This window comes from Lissotriton helveticus, chromosome 11 (assembly GCF_964261635.1).
Source record: "Lissotriton helveticus chromosome 11, aLisHel1.1, whole genome shotgun sequence".
Taxonomy (NCBI): domain Eukaryota; kingdom Metazoa; phylum Chordata; class Amphibia; order Caudata; family Salamandridae; genus Lissotriton; species Lissotriton helveticus.
In genome coordinates, this window is record NC_136072.1 from 711,556,432 (window position 1) to 711,580,780 (window position 24,349).

A 24,349-nucleotide genomic window follows, 5' to 3' on the forward strand; every position below is an offset into this window, starting at 1 on the left:
AAAAACAGGACGTCTGAAGGCAATTTGTTAAGGGAAACCCACACCAAGGATGCCATGTCTAACAGCAGTTGTCTCTGGGACCATAGCTTACTTGGGGAAAAAAAGTTTTATAGACTTTTATTTTTTTCAATGTATCCTGTTTTCCCCTAAGGAAAAAGAGTTGTGTTTAAAAAAAAAGATTTCTTTATCCAAAAGCAGTCACAGTTATGGTGGTCTGTTGGCCCCATCAGGCCACCATCCCTGTCATGGCAGCTATTCGTAGTGGGTCGCAGTGTGGAACCTACATCAGGCATATTAATGAGGTAGTTCAATTTCAACTCCATACGAATTGGAATTTTATGAACCAACATGACTGAATATATGTCTATATGTCTGTTAAAAAAAAAACAATCGTCTGATTTCTGTGGTTGCTCTGTTTTCTGCAGTTGCTCCTATAGGTTCGGCTACGGTTTCTGCTTCGTGACCTGGCATTAGATGTAGGGCTTCTAGAGGAAGATTAGCTTCGAGATTTATATGAGCTTCTGCTGCATGAACAAGACCTACTCCAGTACATGATCTTTCTTTAAGTTCTTTCTTTCCCAGACATTTTCTCAATAGCAGTTTTCAAGTCACTGTAAGAAGCAAACTCAACAACCCCTTCATTTAATTTGGGTCTGTGTGCATCAGCAAAGGAAAGTTCATTGAGATCTTGCTAGCTAGCTCTTGAAAACAAGTTTATACTGTAAGATTTTCAGTCCCAACAGGTGGAGTAGATCGCCTTTCACCACCACATGGGCAACAACTACTACTGCTAAAACGGCCTCTGTATCTTCCTACTCCTCATCCCACTCATGCCTCCGCCACCACTTCTGGCGCTAGTTCCAACGTTACTTTCACTGCACAGTTCCTTTCCATCCAGTTCAAAGACAGCATCATCTACATCTCTAGGATCACCAAAATACCTCCACGTCCCTCTTCAATGTAATGTCACAGTCCTAACGAGCTCTAGCTCTTCCCTCCAGACGTATAAACAAGCTCTCATACAATTATTTCTCATCCCTCCAAGATGTCATTACAGCTGTTTCCTAAAGTAGAATGAGTCAAGAACTGACCTCATACTTTATTTGTGTTCTTCTGCAAGGCTTTCTCTGAGCGCAGATACGTTTCACATTATTTACTGTAATTTTTATATTTCCTGCACTAGAGAGCCTGCTTTAGTGGCCTCATGACTAATTCTATGGCTTGGGAGTAGGGTCTGCTAATCCTACTCATTTTTATTAAAATGCTAATCAGAGCTCCTGCTTTCGCGGAGCCATGGTGTGAACAGCAGGATTCTCGCACCTTGTGGGGCAGCGTTTGATGCCAGTGCGGGGGAAAGTTCAGGTACTACTTCCCCTGATATTTCTGGCCTCAGAGTGGTTAAGGAACATGAATTCTGATTGGTGGTTACCGATTTGTTGTGAACGCTGCTTCCTGGTCATTTAGTTCCTTCTGATTTGTTGGGAGCTATAGTTATTATCTCCAGGATGTACAAAGATAAGTTTTACAGGCATTTGATTTCTATCCCCAGCAGGGGTATACATTTTAGCTTCTGGAGATGGTCTTTGCTGAAGTGCAAGATGGAGAGTGTGAAGGTGAAGAAATGTTCAAGTAAGACACATCCTGTGGAGTATGCTTCAGAGGAGCCCACTGTCTCTATTCCTACTGTGGCTGATCTGCAAGACATGATTCAGGAGGCGGTGGCTTTGGCTTTTAAAGATAAAGAGGGCACTCCCTCATTTGGATCCTGAGGATCTGGACTTGGATTAGAAGGTCAGCAGAAGATTCATCCAAGGGACTGACCTTAAACAGGTGTTGGTGCATATACGGTTGAATACATTGTTTCCTGACCATCCTAACGTTGATTAAGCAAAATGTTTTTTTTTCACATTACAATAAAAATAATCCAGAAACCTGTCCTTCACATGAAGCAATTAAGAGGGTTCTGGAGACAGAAAGGAAGGAGGTGAACAAACATAACGTTCAACTTTTCCTAGCCAAGAGATACCTATTGCAGGGGTTCTTGGAGGATTTCCCATCGATAGCCAGAGTGGATTCTCTGATGGCTGGTCTTTCATTTGAGGGCTCCATAGTTTCTGAGGAAGTGTCTCCATCTGATCTAGTAGATAGATAAGTAAATTTGGTGATGAAGAGAGCCTATGCAGCCAATACTTTTGCTACTCAGACAGCAGCTTATTCAATCTACACTGTTCAGTCCCTAATTTAGGACATTCAGATGCTAGCTGAGGATAAGGGAGGAGATGTTTCTCAGACTGATTGTGGATGGGCAAATTCGATTTTTGTTGGTTATACCTCATAATACCTTCATTGTGCCTTCTTCTGCGGCAGGTTCCAACATAGCAGCACATCAGTAGCTAAGAATGAGACCCTGGAAAGCCAATGCCTCACAACAGGATTTGCTTATGAAGATTCCTTTCTCAGGTCCAAAGTTGTTTGATGATCAGCTGGATAATCTAATGAAGAAGTTGACTGAAGATAAGAAGCTACTGCCGCCAGTGAGACAAGCCTCTAAAAATAGACGGTTTTGTAGAGCATTTGGTCAGTCTTTTCAGTTCAGAGTTGGGAATCAGCCCTTTAAAGATATAGGATGCAGCCGGGGAGTTCCTCCTTCTGACAAGCTCTGGTCTCAGCATGTTAGATCAATGAGTCAGTCTCAGACATCCCAGAAATACGGACTACGCCAGAACATCACTGAACCTTCTGGTGGGAGGAAGGATGAATACTTTCCTGAAATAGTGAGAACAATCTATTCAAGACAGATGGGTGTTACAACCTATTCAGGAAGGATATTGGATAGAATTCACTATGCTTCCTCAAGTGTTTTTCTGTATTATTTATCTTCCAAGAGACCCAGTGAAGAAACTGTAGCAGGGATTCTGCTCATACACAGAACTGTGCATAAAGACTTGGAACCTCAGTGAATTAGGTTGTACCAAAAACTCACCTTAGTAGCCAAAATCCCCTACCAGACTAGCAATCAGTGTCTCATTGGTTCTTCCATAACCCCAATGATTAGACAACACAGAACATGGAACTTAGAATACCTTAGGCAATGTGGAACACATGAACACTCTTTCGTTATACTCTCATACCAGTCCAAAACAGGGAGTAAAAAGAGACACGACCGAGTTTGAAATTTTTATTTCTAATGCTGTGTTCTCATGCGCAGTATCTTAGCTAATACAAGCAGACATATTATAAGCAACAAGATTATCAGCATAGTTACTATTCCATAAAATACAAAGGGAGAAAGCATGTTACAGTGCGAAATGGAAACAGGTTAGAATACACCTATATCTCACCCTCCCTTGCTAGTAGGTTATTTTATATCTACAGAAGGTCTCTTAGGATTACAAGGGCGGCCCCATACCTCTGGTCCTAGCAGAAATGGATCATATCAGTTTCTGCACCAGCTCTCTGCATGCAAATGCTCTCCAAGAGTGTTTGATCATGCCTGCGCAGTGCATTGTTAAACGCACCAAAATCAGAGGTGGCCACAGCTGCATATATGTTATGTCTAGAATGTGCGCTGATCAGTCCGAACAACAACCACTGTGTTGAAATAATCTTGGAGGCCTCGGCACTCACTGTTCAGACAAAGCTTACCAAGCAAGGCTGCTAGTATAGAAAAACATATTATTCTCGTGCGAAGCAAAACACTTTGCTTAACTCTAAACATTTATAATAATGTGTGCCGTGTGCAAAAAGGCTGCAGAAAGGAAAAATGGCATTTAAACTTCTAATAAGCTCATGTTAACTTAACACAGTGTAAAGGCAAGACTCATCCCCATGACAAAACTGTTGGACAAAGAAGAGATAATGCAAGATCCCTTACAGCAGAGAGAAAAATTGAATTTGTTTTTGGTCAGAAAAGTGTCAAGCCTGTTCAATGCTGTTTTAGATCTCAAGGCACTTAACTTGTTCATTCTCCACATAAAGGTTAAAATGGATCTCACTTCAATTCATCCTTCCTTGTGAACAAAGGAGACTTCTTGGTGTCTATAGATCTCTGCAAAGCTTACCTCCACATGCCGGTTCTTCCAGCATGCCAAAAGTACCTTTGTTTTTGTTTGGGAAACAACCATTATCAATCTCAGGTACTGCCTTTTGGATTTTCTTCGATTCCAAGGGTATTCAGTAAGGTGATGGCTTTTTGGTAGGTTTCATTACCAAAAAGGGCATTCAGAGTTTTCCATACGTCGATTATTGGCTCATTTGTTCATCTTCTTTTTCAAAAACAAAGCTGCCCGTCCTAGAGGTCTGCAAGATTGTGCTAAGCCATGGTCTCCTTCTAAATTAGGTTAAGTCTCTACTGATCCCTTTCCAGATTCTTCAGTTCCTTGAGGGTCAGTTCAATACCATAGAAGAGAATGTTTTACTTCCAGAGACAAGAGCTCAGAGACTCAGAATGGCCTTGTTGTGTCTTCTATTGAAACCGAATGCTCCAGCCAGGGAGCGTTTGAGCGTGCAAGGATTGATGTCTGCTACAATAATGTTGGTTCCCTGGGCAAGAGTACATCTATATCCTCTAATCAATAATGTCCTATTCCTTAGAGATCTTTGGTCAGGGCAGTACAATAAGAAGATTCCAAGGTACTCCCTTGTTTTTCAGCTGATGCAGTGGTGGCTTTAGGAGGATAATTTGTTGAAGGGATCTCCATTCAGGCTTTGTCCAAACAAAATAACTGCTGCAGATGCCAGTCTATTGGGTTGAGGAAAAGTTCTGGATCCTCTTAGTTCAGAGACAGCTGCTAGTATAGAAAAACATATTATTCTCATGCGAAGCAAAACACTTTGCTTAACTCTAAACATCATAATAATGTGTGCCGTGTGCAAAAAGGCTGCAGAAAGGAAAAATGGCGTTTAAACTTCTAATAAACTCATGTCAACTTAACACAGTGTAAAGGCAAGGCTCATCCCCATGACACCCTCCTTTGATCCGAGCACGGATAAGAAAAAGGGGCAATTTTGGAAAGCAGAGTTCAAGAAATATAGTCAGAACCAAGTTCAAATTGCCACAGTGAAAAAATGGGAACAAATTCCATAAATTGTCAATTTTAGCAACTGAAATAGGAAAGCCAATAGGGCTGAGTGGAAAAAAGTGAAATTGAGAAAAACAATAAAAAAAAAAAAATTATATCCAATGTCCAACATGTGACCTCGGTCATGTGATAGAGAGAGAAGCGATAACACATCTCACTCGAACAATGTATATGCAAAATATGTAGCAACAGCCTCCGATAGGAAGTCCCGTTCAGCCATCCAATTCAGCAAAGGGAAAGAACATACATGTTCCTCAATTACCGGAGCCTCTAGCACCATCAGAGGGCAACTCGGTGTTTCTTCAATAAAGCTGCGTGCCAAGAAATCTTTCGCCGCTGTGAAAACATTCCAACTTCCCAGGAATCCATGCATCGCTGCAAAGGCCATAATCCCTCCACCAGAACAAAGCAATTTAGGAGCAACTAAGGGGCTCATAAGCTGATCATAATCCGCATTGGGAGACACCGTATTGCAGAGACACAAATCCAGGGCCCAGTCGAAATCGCAACTCAGGCAATGAAAGACAGGCTGGATGCATGTGAAAAAGGAAAATCAAAACGATAATCCATAAGCTGCACTCAATGTAGCAAGAGGCAGCGCTCCATAATATTCAAGCATTCGGTTGCGGAGCAGCAACAGTCGTGACAGATCTTCTCGCAACACAGGACGTGTATCCATTTTGAAATAAACAAAACAACAGAAGTACGCCTGCGACCAGAGCTAGCATTAAGGGAAATCCACCAAACAGGCTGGAAAAAATTGAATGAAAAAATGCCGGGAACACACCAAATATAGTTTGAAAAGAAGTCACAAGGCCACTGCTAACAACTTTAAAAAAGTGAGCCACCCCGTGGTGGAGGATGCATTAAAGAGAGTGTGAATTAACTTACCGAAATGCAAGGGCAAATCCGTATTTAATAAAGCATGCACCTCTGTGCGGGTGTTTGCCACGTGAAGGACAAATGTTTCACGAGCAGATGTGAGGGCGACTTCTTTCTGAGACAATAGAGCTCTTATACGACTCATCTTGTTGAACTTTGCTTTCAAGGTAGGAATCGTCGGCCAGATGGAAACATCAAGCTTCCCATGCGGAGGCGGAAACATTAAATTTTTACAACAAACTACACGCTCACTGACCGTAACCACGTAAGGAATTCCGGCTACCATCCCACAACAATCTTCATTATTTAAAAGCAAATAACTCCCATTTGCCAGTAATGTGAATGTGGGAATGATAGCAGGGGCTGGTGTACCTTTCAAAATACAGGCTAAATTCGTCTCGTTCTGGTTACAAGAGCCATGTAATTGGATATTCCTACACATTAATGAGTGATCTGGTGTTGTAGTGCAATCCTCACCATTTAAGTAAACCTCTTTTCCCTCCCTAAGGCACCTATAGGTAAACGGTAATGACCAAGCTTCATGAAGATAAGCGGTGCCCAGAGGTTCATACCTGCCAATTGCATAATACTTCAAACAGGCCTCGAATTTGAAAAGGGGAAAAGGCAAAGTTATTAACCCATGGATAAGCCATGTGGCAGAATTTGTTTCGGCCACAGAAAAAGGTAACGGTTCTAACTTTTCAATGTGTAACATAGAAAATGGTGCATCTTTCATTGTCATAAAATGTTGCTTTTCAGTCAACTAAAACGGGGCAAATAATGATGAAGTATTCATGTAGTGCCAAGGCACTTTCCCAGATTTTAAGGTCTGCAAGGTCCAGGCAAACTGCATAATAGAATGCAATTGATTTTGACCATGGTACAAAACAGACACATCTTCTTGCACAATATCAACAACAGATGAAACAATATTATCTAATGTGTAAATGCAGGAAGAAAGTGTGTTAAAGCTGTTATCTACAACTGCTAGCACTTTTTCTAAATTTGCTTGATCTATAGTTCTAATGCGGGAAGCCGCCTCAATCTGGGACAGTTTCCAGACTTCGTTGTAATTAGGATATATCCATCTTTTAGATCTGCTGGAAGCCGGGCCTGTCACAAAATCATTCAGATCAACATCGTCAGTCAATTTAGATAAATGCAGCTTAACTGACGCCAAAGTGGAATATTTGAGCCAACTCTGACATAATTTGCCTACAGGATAGGTAGTCACAGAATGGCCACTTTCAAAACGGGGATCCAGTCTGACCTGTGTGTAGCCTGGAGCTAAACCCAGAAAACGATGTTGGCAAGAAGTAGCACTTTTGTTCCACAGCAACCAACCCTTCGGATCCAAACTGGATATGTTAAAGGAAGAATTCCGTAACAGAGTCTGTAATTCTCTGATGGAAAACTTGGTATCGTTATTCCACCCGGAATATTCTTCTAATTCAGAAAAAGAAGGTGCATTTAATTTTTTAGTAGTAGCCAATCCAAAGCAAGTTGTTTGTGAAATTGTAGAATTTAAAAACAACATATGGTTCAGGATGAGGCATGCACGATGCTAAGCCTCGATGCCTTGCACTTGCCAATCTGTAGAACCCCAAACAGATTTAAGATCAATAGTATCTTTCCACAGCTCGTAGCCCCAACAGCCAATTGGTATAAAAAGGACTTTTAATACAATAATTTTGTGTGGGTAAGTCTAACTTTGGAAGTGGACTTTTCGGTCATTTTAAAATAAAATGCATTAGGATTTGACTGATTAAAATCAGTAAAATAAGTGAACCTCTTCAAAAGAGAAGTGGAACTGCCTTGTACAGGAGCTGGACAATGTTTCCATTGTGTATAATTAACCATATTTCTCCTGGTGTTAGCCTTATGCAGGTAGCGATTGCCAAAGTGTTGGTAACAAACCAAATCACCATAATTTGCGGAATCTAAATACAAATCTTCAGCATCAAAGGCAGCATAATATTTCAAATCAGAAAACAAAGCTTCTACGGCCTGAACATCCCAATCATCAGAACGTATATTTTGTTTAATCACATCCCCCATAGAAATCCTTAGGACATTTGAGACATTAATAATCTAATAGCATCCCACACAATCTCATCTAAGACGGGCCAAGCAGTTATGTTAACAAAAGCCAGGGGCCTCTTCAATCTGTGTAATGAGGAATGGAGAGCCAATGTTCCGTTAATATGTCAAATGCATGTTCTCTCTTTAACATAGTGTCCGTTGACAAGGCAGAAAAAATACACCACAAATCCAATGGACATGAACAAGTAAATTGAAAAAAGCACCAACCAAATGTGGGTCCAAGGAGGAATCAAATTTTTTTTTCTAAACTATGATGCAAAAATAGAAATCTATGAAGGGGTCTTCGATGTGTGAGAGTCAGTGTCAAAGGAAAATGTGGACTCCGTAGCCAGTTTGCAAATCAGGCATCAATAAGTCAGTGGGGTAAGTATATTAGTCTCATCAAGGTGAGCATCAGGTGGAGAACTTTACAAAGGACTGGAAATTGCAGGCATCTGGAGGGCAACGTCAGGCCTGGTGTTAGGAGCCGGGGCCAAAACGGAATTTCTCAAAATCGATGGACATGAGACCGCCGGAGTAATACTAAGAAGAATCGGCCACTCTGTGTAGTTTGACATTGTCAATGGAGATGTACCTTTTTTCTTTACGACCTGGAAGTGGTGGTAAAATGACTGTTCTTGTGCCCTTCGCGCCAAGCACCGGAACTGGAGCTCGATGTGAGGGACCAAATTCTTCCTTGTTTTCGATCTTCTCTCGAACCAGTTCTCCAACTCATGGTAGCCAGCCAACTACTGGAATCAGATGTGGAGGGCAAGTGTTCCTTTGCAGGACAGTTTCTCATCTTTTGTAGATCATGTAAAACATTACAATGTTTATCTACGTCAAAGGAGGCAGCAACCGCCGCCTGGTCTAGACCATCAAGGTCCGGGACGAACATTTAGATACCAAAGAGCATTTCGTATGGGATCCGCCCACCCAGAGACCTTCTAGGGAGGTTATTAAGTGCTTGTTGCACACTATTGAGGTGGGCCAGCCAGTTCCTGCCAGTGCCTATAACTCTAGCTGTCAAAGACTGTTTTAAATCTCGGTTCATTCATTCCACAACACTATTACCCTCAGGTCTGTATGGAGACGAAAACTTGACTTGGGCCCCCAACGAAGTCATGGCATCCTAATACGCCTTAGAGGCAAACGCAGGACCCTGATCCGAATGGAAGGTGCCACAGGCAAAAATCCCTACAAAGATACGTAAGTCTCTTATGACAGTTCGTGAATCAGCGCTGTGGTGTGGCCACACCCACACAAAGCATGTGCAAGAATCAACTGCAACTAAGATGTAGTTATACGCAGTATCAGAGGAAAAAGGACCACAGTGATCTAAATAAACATAACCAAGTGGTTTGTTAGAAATCTACAACTGTGTCTGAGGCGGACGCGTAGCAGTTGAAGGCTTAATCTGCTGGCATATGTCACACTGAAGGACATAATCACGCATCTGTTTGTACAGTCCACGCCACCACAAACGTTGTTGTAACTGAGATACCGTAGCCGAAATGCCTGAATGTGCAGCCGAAACACCCTCGTGGGCAGCTGTAATCAGTGTGGACCTGTGGTCCGTGTTGGGAATAAGTCTTTCACCAACGTCCGGTATTTTCACATAAGGAACTTTATCAGGACTTAAGTGATATGAATACTTTGAAGGGAAACCCTTAGGATATTTACTTCCCTTCTCAGTAGCGCCAACAGCCGCCAACATGTCATCATCAATCTTACTTTTGGAACGTGTAATTGCTGCAACCAAATATGTGGATACTGCTGTTTTCGCGGCCTCATCGGCCAAACTATTGCCAACAGAGTGAACTCCCAAACGTTGATGACCGAGAGAGTGAATTACATACACGAGTGGCAACTGCTCTTTAAGCTCAGCCACTCGAACCCAGATCATTTTATGTTTTATTGTGCTACCCTTGGAATCACGAAAATCATTCTGAATCCAAAAGAACAGGTTCTCATTGTAAGACTGGACACAGTAGTAAGAATCACTCACAATAGGGGTCGTCACACTAGGATCAGCGTACTCCAATGCAAGCATCAGAGAACGAAGCTCTGCCAATTGTGCAGTACAGTCACCTAATGTCTGTGTATGCACGACATCTGACTTGAACTCATCATTCACCATGGTACCTACCACAATGGCACAAGCTGAGACGTATGCATGCTTAGACCCATGGGCAACTCGCGCTGAACCATCAGTGTATATGATACAATGGAAATCCTCCAAAGGTCGCATAGTCATTGGCGCAGGATGAACAAACTCATACTGCAAAAACTCTTGTGACTGTAAGGAGGCATCAAAAATAAACGTGACATCCGGAGATGTCAATGATGCAGCCCATTGTATCCACCTCGGGTGCAAAGCTTCAGAATTTGGTACACTGGCTTTCGTCACTGCCTCTAGTGCAGGATACGGGGTAACAACCAACATGCGTTTTCCCTTCGACAGTGCACGCTCCTTAAGAATCGCCATTTGCACTGCAGTCAAAACTTTTTCCACAGTGGAAAACCGCATTTCAGCCAAAGTGTACAAGTGTGACTTGTAAGCGATAGGTACTGTGTCACCTTCGTTAAAAGTAAGGTAAGTGAAACCCACCGCCCCAGGGATGATTCTTATCACCAGGTTGGTGTGGTTATCACGAGTCAGTAAAAATTTAGATTCTAGAAGATCAGCCTGCAAAGAATGCAAAATGGCTGAATGTTTAGGCAGCCAGCATGATTTGGTAAAAGTAGGTTGTATCAAAGCATACAAAGGCTTGATACGCTGGGCATATTCGGGAATGTAAGTACGCCCGAAATTTAAAAAACCCAGCAAGGACTGTGACTTTTTCAGTGTTGTAGGAGCGCGCAACTGTGCGCATTTCTCCAAGAAGTGAGGAGCCAATCCTCGACCTTCATTGTTGAGCTCGTAGCCCAGGAACAACACTGTGTACTCTGCAATGTGAGACTTTGCAAAGTTGAATTTGTAACCGAAGTCCGCAAAGTTACAAATTATGCGGTCAACGTGACACAGATGCGTCCAAATTTTGCTCTCTGTGAGATAGATGTCATCCACATACGAACACGCATCTGGGTCCACTCTCTCCAAAAGAGAGACAATGCGGGCAGCAAGCACACCCGGACTATTCTTATATCCCATGGCCAAGCGTTTAAATTGGCGTTGTTTGCCGCCACTGGTAAAACGGGTCCATTGGTAACTTAGACCAGACAGATTGTGGCCCAAAAAAACGTTGGATATGTCAAGTGTCGTTTTAAACCTTTTACGCACAAGACCATCCACTAAAGCAGAGCCGTGGGTATTTTGTACTGCACAGGTACGGCAATGTAAGGTTTAAATGCCGGTAATCCAATACCAAACGGTACGAACCGTCAGGCTTGGTCACAGTAAAAAGAGGGTTATTCATCTGTGACACGCAAGTTTCAATTACTCCTTGATATTCTAATTGTTCAAGGATTTCCGCAACGGAAGCCTTAGCTTCACGCCGGATGGGATATTGAGGTTGAGGCTGTGGCATAGACCGTAAGGGAATCTCGTGGTGCGGGGGAAATTTATAGTGAGTACGGTACAGATCCAGCGCACGGGCCTTATCCCACTTTTCTGCAAAATTCAGCGCATGCTCCATAGACATTGTGGGGCCTATTAGGATGACGGGCAGACTTTGTCCGCCCGCCATCCTGTCGGACAACAGGACAGCCCGACATAGGGGCGGGGGTCCCGTCCTCGGAATTAGGATGCACCCGCCACAGTGGCGGTGCATCCCGCATTTTTTACATTGCGGCGGGCAGTGCTGAAAGCACCGCCCGCCGCAATGCTAAAAAAGCATGTTGTGTGTTTCAAAGCACAACCTGACAGGCACCGCGCGGTGCCTGCCATGTTGCATTTTGAAAGGTGGGGGGTACCCCCCTTGTGCACCCCCCCGGAGTCCCAGGGGGCCTGCAACGGGCCCCCGCAGGGAGTCTCCACATGCCTTTCCATGGCGGCATTGCCGCCACGGAAAGGCATTCCCCAAAGCCCATCCTAATATGGCTGGCGGTGTCTGATAGACACCGCCACCATATTAGACCTTTTCCGCCCCGGTCGCAAGGTGACCGAGGCGGAAAAGCGGCGGACGGTCTTTCCGTCTGCCGCGGACCCCCAGCCATCCTAATGTGGCGGGGGGTCATTTCTGTGCAGATGGCGGGCGGATTGCCCCCGCCTGCCTGGTGGGGGCAATCCGCCCGCCATCCTAATGGGCCCCTTTGTGGGCGAAACTAGGGAGGATTACCTCCTCCCCTCTCGGAGCTGGGAGAACAAAAGGTGGAGGCCGGTCAGCCTCCGCTAACAAAATATCATAGGTAGTTGTAAGATTTTCCCAAAATATCCCTTTTATGGTACGTTGTATGTTACCTTTAATTAAAAGGACTATTTCATAAAGCCTATCAGGGGGAGCTACTCTGGTATCAGCTGTCTCTACAACAACATATTGGTCAGTTGGTGTCACCTTCAGCAGTGGACGCAGGGCCTCTCACACTATGGTAATATCCGCCGCGCTGTCCAACAACGTCAGCGCCATGTCAGATTCCGAAGCTGCGTTCTCATTATCTGTGGCGTATCTCGCTGTTAAAGCGGCAACTTACTTTTTCTGAAACTGGGGTCTTTTCTGTGAAGAATCGTCCTGATTGCCTTTTCGGTCTTTCGGGCGGGGCTGGACACGACTCTGCTGGCCACCCCTACCTCTTCCGCCACTTTCACCACCGGACGAAAAGAGGCTGATGTGTCCTGTAAAGAACGAGGAGAGCGTTGATCAGGAACCTGGAACCTATCAGGCGACTTAATCGTAGTGCAGTCGCGCAACTCATAAAGGCGCTCAGTAGACGCAGGCACTGGTGACGGGGGATGGGACTCCTGTTTCTGTTACTGTTACCCCTGTTTTTTTATTTCTGTTCCAATTTTTCTTTGGAGCAGTGGGTTGAACGTCCGATTCAGACTTTGAACCCTGAGGTTGTTTTTTATCTTTAGCAGAAAAGGGCTTGACACCTAAACTATTGCGGCCAACTGTTTTGTAAGCCGCCGTAACAATTCTCGGTAACTGTCGGGGTTTGTCGGCATCGGGGACATCGCGCAAGGCATTAGCCACATGAAAGTTCACTGCATCTCCCTTTATATTAGAAAGGACGAGATCGGAAACTACGTCAAATGTGTCTCATTCCCAATTCAACCGCAGCCTCAGGTCCGTGTTCATTTTGAACACGCTTAATGACCGTCGAAAATACAGCCATTGACGGAGTGCCGAAGCATCTCGTGTACACTGCCGCAAAAATCCTACCCCATGACTCACAGTCACCGGCTTCCGGTACCAAGTCCTTGGGTAAACTAATTGTAAGAATCCTGTGTTTTTCCACGGGACTCGAAGTAGGAAAAACTGCCTCCAGCTGGTCAAATTTCTCGGCAAGCCAGAAAGGCATATCATCCTTAACTTGGGGACGCTTGCCCATTACTGCATTGACCATCACGGGACTAAGCTTCATTCCAGTCGGTCCAGCTGGAAGGGCCGCAACTCCAGGGGCCCCGCCCGGGAAATTGCGGGTGATATATTGAACCAGGGCCCTGATAACACTGATCGCAGAGTTATATAGGGGCCTCAATTCAGCAACGGGGACAGTCCCCGCACGAGGATGCGGGGTAAATCCAGCCAACACAGGCCAAGAAGCGCCTGGGATGGACAAAGGAACTAATCTAACTGCCGTTAAACTATGGGGAAGGGCACCATTAAACCAAACTCGGTGCTGCCATGCAGAAATCAGAACCTCCTGTGTCCTATATGGAATATATTCCCCGGACACGGGTGTGTGAGTACCTGTGAAACACCTGAGTAGCCGCATCCACAGCGGGAATCGTCACCCATGAGTAGTAAATCTCAAAAGGGTATGCCACTTCAGCACTCACTATGAAAATAACTGCCATGCCCTCCAAGCCGACATTATAAGCTTGCAAATGGTTGCGTACCGCAATGCGACTATGCAGCGGTATGTCAATGTCAGCCATTGCGACACAGGGAAGCAAAGGCACAATGTAGCACAACTGGGTAGTAATTCAAAAGGAAACCATTTTGAAAGATTCAAGCTTGAAAAGACCTATGTAACTATAGGTAGGTTTGTCCAACACTACTGTTATCCGGAAACAATAGCGAAGGGGTTAACACCTTGGTTGCTTGACAGATCCTTCTGCTGTGCTGGGCCATAATGTTAATGGGTGTGGTCATGACGAGCTCAGCTCGTCATGAGCACCCTAGAGGTATACCTCATGACGAGCTGAGCTTGTCATGAGCATCGAAGGGGTTAAGGACTGATGGAAGTACTACTCAAGCGTCATTTAATATGACCACCATCATATGGGCGCCATGTAGCAGGGATTCTGCTCATACACAGAACTGTACATAGAGACTTGGAACCTCAGTGAATTAGGGTGTACCAGAAAATCTCACCTTAGTAGCCAAAATCCCCTACCAGACTAGCAGTGAGTGTCTCATTGGTACTTCCATAACCCCAATGATTAGACAAACCAGAACATGGAACTTAGAATACCTCAGGCAATGTGGAACACATGAACACTCTTTCATTATAGTCTCATACCTGTTCAAAACAGGAAGTAAAAAGAGACATGAGCTAGTTTGAAATATTTATTTATAAGGCCGTGTTCTCATGCGCAGTATCTTAGCTAATACAAGCAGACATATTATAAGCAACAAGATTATCAGCATAGTTACTATTCCATAAAATACAAAGGGAGAAAGCATGTTACAATGCTAAATGGAAACAGGTTAGAATACACCAATATCTCACCCTCCCTTGCTAGTAGGTTATTTTATATCTACAGAAGGTCTCTTGGGATTTCAAGGGCAGCTCCATACCTCTGGTCCTAGCAGAAATGGATCACATCAGTTTCTGCACCAGCTCTCTGCATGCGAACGCTCTCCAAGAGTTTTTGATCATGCCTGCGCAGTGCATTATTAAACGCGCCAAAATAAGAGGTGGCCACAGCTGCATATATATTATGTCTAGAACGTGCGCTGATCAGTCCGAACAACAACCACTGTGTTGAAATAACCTTGCAGGCTTCTGCACTCACTGTTCAGACAAAGCTTACCAAGCAAGGCTGCTAGTATAGAAAAACATACTATTCTCGTGCGAAGCAAACCACTTTGCTTAACTCTAAACATTTATAATAACGTGTGCCGTGTGCAAAAAGGCTGCAGAAATGAAAAATGGCATTAAACTTCTAATAAGCTCATGTCAACTTAACACAGTGCAAAGGCAAGGCTCATTCCCACGACAAAACTGTTGGACAAAGAAGAGATAATTCAAGTTCCCTTTCACAGAGAGAAAAATTGAATTTGTTTTTGATCAGAAAAGTGTCAAGCCAGTTCAATGCTGTTTTAGATCTCAAGGCACTTAACTTGTTCATTCCCCACATAAAGGTTAAAATGGATCTCACTTCAATTCATCCTTCCTTTTGAACAAAGGAGACTTCTTGGTGTCTATAGATCCCTACAATGCTTACCTCTACATGCCGGTTCTTCCAGCATCCCAAAAGTACCTTTGTTTTTGTTTGGGAAACAACCATTATCAATCTCAGGTACTGCCTTTTGGATTTTCTTCGATTCCAAGGGTATTCACTAAGGTGATGGCATTTTTGGTGGGTTTCATTCCCAAAAAGGGCATTCAGATTTTTCCATACGTCGATTATTGGCTCATTTGTTCATCTTCATTTTCAAAAACAAAGCTGCCCGTCCTAGAGGTCTGCAAGATTGTGCTAAGCCATGGTCTCCTTCTAAATTAGGTTAAGTCTCTACTGATCCCTTTCCAGATTCTTCAGTTCCTTGAGGGTCAGTTCAATACCATAGAAGAGAATGTTTTACTTCCAGAGACAAGAGCTCAGAAACTCAGAATGGCCTTGTTGTATCTTCTATTGAAACTGACTGCTCCAGCCAGGGAGCGTTTGTGTGTGCAAGGATTGATGTCTGCTACAATAATGTTGGTTCCCTGGGCAAGAGTACATCTATATCCTCTAATCAATAATATCCTATTCCTTTGAGATCTGTGGTCAGGGAAGTACAATAAGGATATTCCAAGGTACTCCCTTGTTGATGCAATGGTGGCTTTAGGAGGATATTTTGTTGAAGGGATCTCCATTAAGGCTTTGTCCAACCAAAGTAACTGCCGCAGATGCTAGTCTATTGGGTTGAGGAAAAGTTCTGGATCCTCTTAGTTCAGAGACAGTGGTCTCCCCAGAAAAGGGTGGTTTCTTCCAATTGGAGAGATCTAAAGGCAGTTCAATTGGCTCTCTGTCAGTTTGCTTCCTGATCAGCAGACAGTTTGCTTCCTGATCAGGATAGACAACAGGATGGTAATGAGCTACTTGAACATCAGGGAAGTTGCCAGGTACAGTCATCAAATTCTCTAGCACAGGAGACTTGTCTTTGGATATATAATCATTTTTTGGCTCTGAAGGCAGTCTACCTCCCGGGAAATGAGAATGTAGCAGCAGATCATCTCGGCAGAATCTTTCCATCTGTAAAAGCATTGTCTTTGTTGATGCAGACATTCCAACAGCTGGTGATGATATTTGCTCTTCATCTGTTGGATCTGTTTGCTTTGGAGAAGAATGCTCTTCTTCCCAAGTTCTGCACAATTACACCCTCTCTGAAAGGATTGGAAGATATGTGCAAAATAGTATGTTTGGCCAAAGGCATGTTGTATGCTTTTCCTTAAGCATGGGCGGATTTTGCGAATTGGCAATCCGCGAAATTGCGTATTTACGGATTCGCAATCCGCAAAATCCGCGAACTCTCGCGAATTTGCGGATTTTTTTTTTGTGTTCGCAAGGATTTCTGCCAGTTCGCGAGGATTTTGTACCAGTTCGCAAACGCGAACTTACTTTTCGGGTAGCAACGGTCGCAAACATGTTGTTTCTACATCTGGTTCATCACAGCACCCTCTGTTTCACCACTGCCACCCTCTGTTTCACCACTGCCACCCTCTGGCTCACCCATGCCACCCTCTTGCTCACCCATGCCACCCTCTAGTTCATCACTGTAGATTAATAGGTGGCGAAAAGGACACCTGCCCTGCCTCAACTGACATAAATGAATTAGGGGCTGATTAATGTGTTACTGAATTTGAACTTCCTGGCTGGAACCTGCTTCCGTATCTGTAATTGCTTTCTCTGAGCCTGCTGTGAGGGTCAGAGCAGGGTCATAGAAAAGTTGCAAGTAGGCAACTGAACTCTGGAGGGGCCCCTCAGGAAGCACTACAGGGAATGGTTACTAATGATAAGATTGAACTTTTGCACCTGCTGAGTGCTTTCAGTTTTGCAAAAATCCAAATATCCAGCAGCATCCACAAAAAGTAATCCTTCCAGGTCAAGATCCCTGGCACCTGCTTCCTTATCTGTAATTGCTTTCTGTTGCAGTGTAATTTTTTTAACAGGACCTTTGTTGTATACTTGTAGCTATTCTCTGAGCCTGCTGTGAGGGTCAGAGCAGGGTCATAGAATAGTTGCAAGTAGGCAACTGAACTCTGGAGGGGCCCCTCAGGAAGCACTACAGGGAATGGTTACTAATGATGAGTTTGAACTTTTGCACCTGCTGAGTGCTTCCAGGTCAAGATCCAACTCAAAGTGACCAGCACATGAAGAAAGCACTGAGAGGAGCCTGCTGGACATGAACAGGAAGTTGGAGACTGTGGGGCACTTCCTTCCTCCCACCCCCCCCCCAAAAATGGACTCCTTGCAAAAAAAAAGTGCAGGCAAATGTCAACCTGAGGAGTTATTCTAATAAAAATCATAATTTTCAAGGTTTATGCTGCCTGCTGGTGGATTTCTTGTGCGAAATTGCAAATTTTGCAATCTCGCAATTGCGAGATTGTCGCTGCCCGCCGCATCTACGTTTTCGCGAGTGTTTACTCCCGCGAAATTGTATAGTATTCTAGTTGGCAAGTGCGACCAAGCAAAAAAATCCGCTTCGCACGGATTTACGAATTTTCGGTAAGTTCGAGAGAGTTCGCGGACTGCGAATTTACCGAAAATCCGCAAAATCCGCGAGCGGAACGGATTTTACGCCCATGCTTACTTTTCCTCTCATACCCCTGATTCCAAGGGTTGTACAGAAGTGAAGGAGGATAAGGCTTTACTTCTCCTGGTTGTTACCAATTGGAACCACATTCCTTGGTTTCCAACCCTACTCCAATTTTCAGATGATTCTCCTTTGGTTATTCCATTGGATCCTTATCCATTGAAACGTCCTGTTCCCCCTTCATGTCAGAGACTCAGGTTGGGGGCCTGGTTATTGAGAGGCTGAATTGGAAGGCAAAGGCTGTTCTCCACAGGTGGCATAATTGGTACAGTCATCTAGGTGTCCAGGAACTTTAAGGGTGTACTCTCGACATTGGGACTACTTTGATTCTTGGTATAAGAAAAGACAGTCCTCAGATTTAGCAATTAATCCAGTTTTGGTTTTGGATTTTCGTACATAAGGTTCTGATTTGGATCTCGCTCTATCAACATTGAGGGACTAATGGGCAGCGCTGAGAGCCTTCTTGAATCAAGATTTTGTGGATGTGGCTCCACTATTGGTAAGATTACTTAGATGTTTTTGTTGGAAAGACCTCTTTGTCGGAGTCTTCATTTTGCAAGCCTTACAGGGTAATCCGTTTAAGCTTTTTGGAGACTGCAGAGCCAAAGTCCCTTACTGCAAAATTGTTGCGTTCTAGTGGGAATTTCCATTTCCTCTGCAATGAGGGCAGTAGAATTAGATTCATTTTTGTGTTCTGAACACTTTCCACAATGTTTTCTGGACAATGTAATTTCACGTCCAGGGCCTGGCTTTGTTCCTTAAGTAGCATCCCAAATTCATTGTACAGTAGAGATAGTTTTAACAGTTCTGTGTCCATGTGAGGTTTGCTGACAAGGGGGGGGTTTTGGGCATAAAGAAGCAAGTCTCTACGCAGTGGCTTTCTTTAGTTGGTACTTAGTTTTATTCACCAGTCCAAAACTTATTCAATACAGGGTTATCAACATCCGAGGTTTAGTAAGTCTTTTACACGGATATGGACTTCCTCCTGGCTTCGCGATTCTCTCTGTTGAAGACCTTGACCTCAGGCATCCATAGGAGACTCCAGGGGTGTTGTAAGCAGAAGAGAAAAGAAAAAAAAAAACAAGGGTTACTTATTTCACGACTTCTCTGGGTATGAGGAGGGGGGCGGGGAGTGAGGGGGATCACCAGTGACTGTCACCAAGTGGTCGGATACGTCTAGGCTAGTGCTCATGAGGGGGGGTTTTACGGGTCACTTTATGAGACCACACGCACACACCATCCCGTGACCTCCCTCACCCGCCCCTACCCGCTCCCTCTCTGTGCAAAAACGAGACCCCATAGCCGGTCCCGTACCTTGGTTAGCCACACTTCTCCTGAAGTGCGGCGGGGCGGCTTGTGTTCCCGGTGGCCTCCTGGCTTGCTGATGACGTCCTCCGGCTTCTCTCCCTCCCGACTCCTGGGCACCTCGGAACGAACGCTGGACGACTCCTTCTCCTCACCGTCTGCGGCGTACAGCTTCGCGCCGTCTGCTGTAAAGGATACAAGATGATTCCGCAGGAGCGTCAGGAGTCCGAAGAATAATCCACAGCCTTCCCCTGCAGCCTTCTGACTCTATTGAACACTAGAGCACAAGAGGCAAACAGGGGAAAACAGGGAGACAAAACAAGGAAAGGTTGGGGGTAACAACTGTGTGATGAGGTCTTCAGACTGGATGTTTCAACAACCTTCTTGAGGGCTTGGCAACAAGGTAGACTGCAATGCAAAGGAGTATTTTCTTGAGTCTGAATAGGACAATCAAATTCACATTTATGCATAATAACCTTTCATACCTAGATTGATATGTGTTAATGTCCCTGAATGGATATGGAAGAACCTCTGGTAAGGGATTTGTCTGGAGCTGCAGTGAAGAAGGCAGAATATACATAAATCTAGTGTCTCTTATGTTTCTGGTAATACAAGCGATTAAATATATTGCTCACTCTGGTCTCTGTTTTAACATCCCAGAAGCACACCCCAAGGGTTTGAGAGAATGCAATAACTCGGTTGCCAATATTCCTGGTAGCTGGAGAAACATCTATAACAAACAAAACAGGAATTCAAACACTACAATACAGTCTCTATATACCAATATACATGTGCAGCGCATTAATGCGCTGTTACCGTGATTCTGGGACGTGTAGCTGTAGCCCGATCCACAATGGTCCACGCAAGAATCCAAGACCAAACACGTGGTACTCCACAGGTATTAATAAACCCCAAGGAAAGCAGGGAGTAGGTACGGGCAGGGGAAATACAAACAAGGTGGGGAAGGACACTAACTGACTAATACTATACAGCGGGAATAACCCGGCCGCCAGCGGAAAGCAAACCCGGCTGACCAGCGGAGCACTCCGGTGTAGGTAAATATGGGGGGAAGGGCTAGCCCGGCTCGTCTGCGGAGAACAAGCCCGGCAGACAAGCGGAGCGGTAAGAGGGCCAAAGAAGGAATAGGAATCCCGCCGGATGGCGGAGTCAAACCCGGCCGCCGGGCGGGACACCAAAAGAACGGGGATAACAAAGAAACGGAAAATGACACGGTCCGTGTCTAAAGGAACAAGCGCAGATGACAACCGCTTGTAAACACAGAGAGAGAGGTCGCGGAGGCTCGAATATGAACCCTCGGAGCCGGACGACTCTCTCGAGCAGGAAGAAAAACAGGTCACTGGAAACGGAAGTCAGGCAAAGGAAGTCAGGACGCAGTCGGACCCAACGGAGCTAGACGCAAGAACGTGAAGCGTCGCTCCCTGGGTCAAGGGATCTTAAATAGTGCACAGTATTAAAGGGACAGCGTACTGGGAGGGGGCTTGAGGCATGACATCTGCTTCCTGGTGTGTCGTAATGAACTCCTCCCCTGGGTCCGATTGGTCGAGGCGTGATGACGCTCCGACTGTAGGTCCAGATTCGGTGAAAGCCCATGCCGTGTTAAAGGGCCCGCAGGTCTCCTGTACGTAGGGCGGAAATGGACAGGTATTAAGATCCTCGCCCAGTACATTCATAACATTGGGGGCCTGCAGTTGGGGGGACATCAGGTCTGGGAGAACGTAGACGTGACGGTTCTATTAGTGGTTTTATAATCTTTTGGTCTAGTTTCCCTGGCACAATTTTGGTGCCTTTCTCGGGTTCCTTCACTGGGGGACGTCCCTGGGCACGAACATATGAAGTGGCCATTTCAATAGCATGTTCGAGGGTCAGCCCGGCATGTTGTTTCAACCAACGTTGAGTCCCGTAAGGGAGTGATTCAAGGAATTGTTCAAGATATATCTTGTTCATTACTTCATCTATATTCTCTTCTTGAGGTTTAAGCCACAAATCCGCTGCTGCCTTTAGTTTGTAAAAAAGAGTCTTGGGTAAATCTCCGGGGGCTCCTCTTTCTTGTAAAAATGTAAGTCGATGCGTTTCTTCATCTACACCCAAACGATCTAGGATGTACTGTTTTACTACAGCATAAGCTGTGGTTCCGTCTTTGTTGACCATTTGGTAAGCGGCTTGAGCCTCCCCCGTTAAAAGAGGGGCGAGGTAGAAAGGCCACCTATCTCCGGGCCATGCACTGGCTCTAGCGGCTCTTTCAAAATTCAAAAAGAATGCCAGAGGGTCGTCCCCGGGTGTAAACTTCTGAAGGGGTACGACCGTTCCGGGAGGGGGGGCATTGGTTCTCCCCTGTCCTATGACAGGCATAAGTTGAGTTTGGCCCTCAGCTAATTTCAGTAGGTTGTCAGATTAATTCTGAATAGCAGCTGTGAAGGCTGAGCGGTCTGTCCTATGGCCCACTCGAGTTTCTCCTGTCCTTCCTTCATTTGTTGAATGAGGGCTTCCATCTTTTATCAGATGATGGTTTGTCCCCTCCCCCACACTTATGACTCCTATCTGGCTCGCCACTTGTGAGGTTTGCTGACAGGGGGGGGGGCTTTGGGCATAAAGAAGCAAGTCTCTACGCAGTGGCTTTCTTTAGTTGGTACTTAGTTTTATTCACCAGTCCAAAACGTATTCAATACAGGGTTATCAACATCCGAGGTTTAGTAAGTCTTTTACATGGATATGGACTTTCTCCTGGCTTCGCGATTCTCTCTTTTGAAGACCTGACCTCGGGCATCCATAGGAGACTCCAGGGGGGTTGTAAGCAGAAGAGAAAAGAAAAAAAAAAACAAGGGTTACTTATTTCACCGACTTCTCTGGGTATGAGGTAGGGGGCAGGGAGTGAGGGGGATCACCAGGGACTGTCACCGAGTGGTCGGATATGTCTAGGCTAGTGCTCATGAGGGGGGGGGGTTTACGGGTCACTTTATGAGACCACACGCACACACCGTCCCGTGACCTCCCTGACCCGCCCCTACCCGCTCCCTCGCCGTGCAAAAACGAGACCCCTCAGCCGGTCCCGTACCTTGGTTAGCCACACTTCTCCTGAAGTGCGGAGGGGAGGCTTGTGTTCCCGGTGGCCTCCTGGCTTGCTGATGTCGTCCTCCGGCTTCTCTCCCTCCCGACTCCTGGGCACCTCGGAACAAACGCTGGTCGACTCCTTCTCCTCACCGTCTGCGGCGTACAGCTTTGCGCCGTCTGCTTCCTGGTGTGTCGTAATGAACTCCTCCCCTGGGTCCGATTGGTCGAGGCGTGATGACGCTCCGACTGTAGGTCCAGGTTCGGGGAAAGCCCATGCCGCGTTAAAGGGCCCGCAGGTCTCCTGTACGTAGGGCGGCAATGGACAGGTGTTAAGATCCTCGCCCGGTACGGGGCAGTCAGGAACCCCGTGACAGTCCAGCTCCTGATTCAGTTGAGAAGTGAGATTTACATATATTGGATGTGGGTATGTTGTAATTTGGCAGTGATTAGGTTAAGCAGAAGACATCTTGTATTTATAGACTATCTTGTCCATTTTGCGGAATCAATTTTGTATTTGTCAGCCATTTTGTTTGCCATGTGCTCGCCATGTGCTCTGTCCTACCTTCCTGTTAACTGCTCTTGAAATCTGCCTAGAGACGAGATATACTTAGCCTCTTCTGCTTCACACATGCTCAGTTGAGCTTACAGCTGTCCTCAACTTGTAATTGTCAGGATGTGCCCACCAGAATTAGCTAACTGTCAGCCCCTCCCACTTGTTGCCAGCACACTCTCTGTATGACCTTGTATGTATTTGAAACCAGCATTCTGTACTTGTACCGCCTTCATTTGAGCCCCTGTGTGGGTATAAAAGGACCAAGCTCCTTCCAGTCAGTGTGCTACTTCATGCATTACCGAAGGGTGCTGTGTGAATGTAGTTCCACCTCATGAGGTTTAATAAACTCTGTCTTTTCTATTCCAGTTTCTGTGGCAACTTCTTCCTATTGGTCTGAGGATTCTGTGCAGAGAAGGGTGAATCTCTTGCACTGGTAGGCCCTGCTGAGGCTCACCTCCACAAATTGGCGCGTCCAACGTGGGGCGACTCGGCGACTCGGATGCCCGAAGGACTGGTCGCGACGAAGGATTGATATCTCGCTTTGGACGTGATCGCTGCCTGAGGAGACTCGAGTCTTGGCACCCACAGCGTTTTTGGTTTCTTTCTGATCTGACCATCCAGGTGGTGCCGGTCCTCAACCTAGATCTCTTCTGTTGATTCGCCGTGCAGTGACCATTTGGTCGATTTGAGAACTTGTCAGTTGGAACCTGGACAGCATTTGATTGGTAAGAGCCGTTCTGCGGCACTTGCTGTTGGTTTTGACACATTTGATTGGTAAGGTAGTTTAGTAACACTTACTGCGGCTTTGTACGATTGGCCAATATTGAATCTCGTTTGATAAATAGATATATGTGTTGCAATACATATAGTCAGGTAATGAAGAGATTTTTCTCTCTATTTTAATTTGTTTGAACGGCGCAACGTACGAAGAGTACCTTAAGCGATACTTTTGATTATAATACTGCATATTTTGCACTATTTTTGGCATGCCTGTTTCCAGCACACTTCGTAGGATGTATTGCTTTTGTAGTGGTACCAGTTTGAAACTCGACGAAGCACAGCCAGCCCCCCCGGAGGGGACGCTTAATAAAGACATGTATATTAAGTATGGTATTTCTTCCATAATGTACAGCACATTATGGAATAAATATACTTGTAAAGATCCTGAGTTGCGTTGGCCTATGCATGGGTCATTTGATTTGCAAAAGATTCAGTATGTGGAGCAACAAATGTTTAAGCCAAAGGCTAGG

General features: G+C 45.1%; 1 protein-coding gene and 1 pseudogene across 1 annotated transcript in view; both read right to left on the reverse strand.

Annotated features, from left to right (window-relative positions):
- Positions 1–364: 364 nt before the first annotated feature.
- LOC144790874 (serine/arginine-rich splicing factor 5 pseudogene) lies at positions 365–4,069 on the reverse strand (annotated as a pseudogene).
- Positions 4,070–7,505: 3,436 nt separating this feature from the next.
- The window catches only part of LOC144790876 (uncharacterized), a 128,039-nt gene continuing 111,195 nt past the window's right edge, over positions 7,506–24,349 (reverse strand). Inside the window, exons 2-4 of the mRNA XM_078665530.1 lie at positions 19,487–19,662; positions 9,550–10,734; positions 7,506–7,556 (exon numbers count right to left, since the gene is read on the reverse strand). Coding sequence (XP_078521656.1) covers positions 7,506–7,556; positions 9,550–10,734; positions 19,487–19,662 — 1,412 coding nt within the window. The remainder of the gene's footprint in view (positions 7,557–9,549; positions 10,735–19,486; positions 19,663–24,349) is intronic.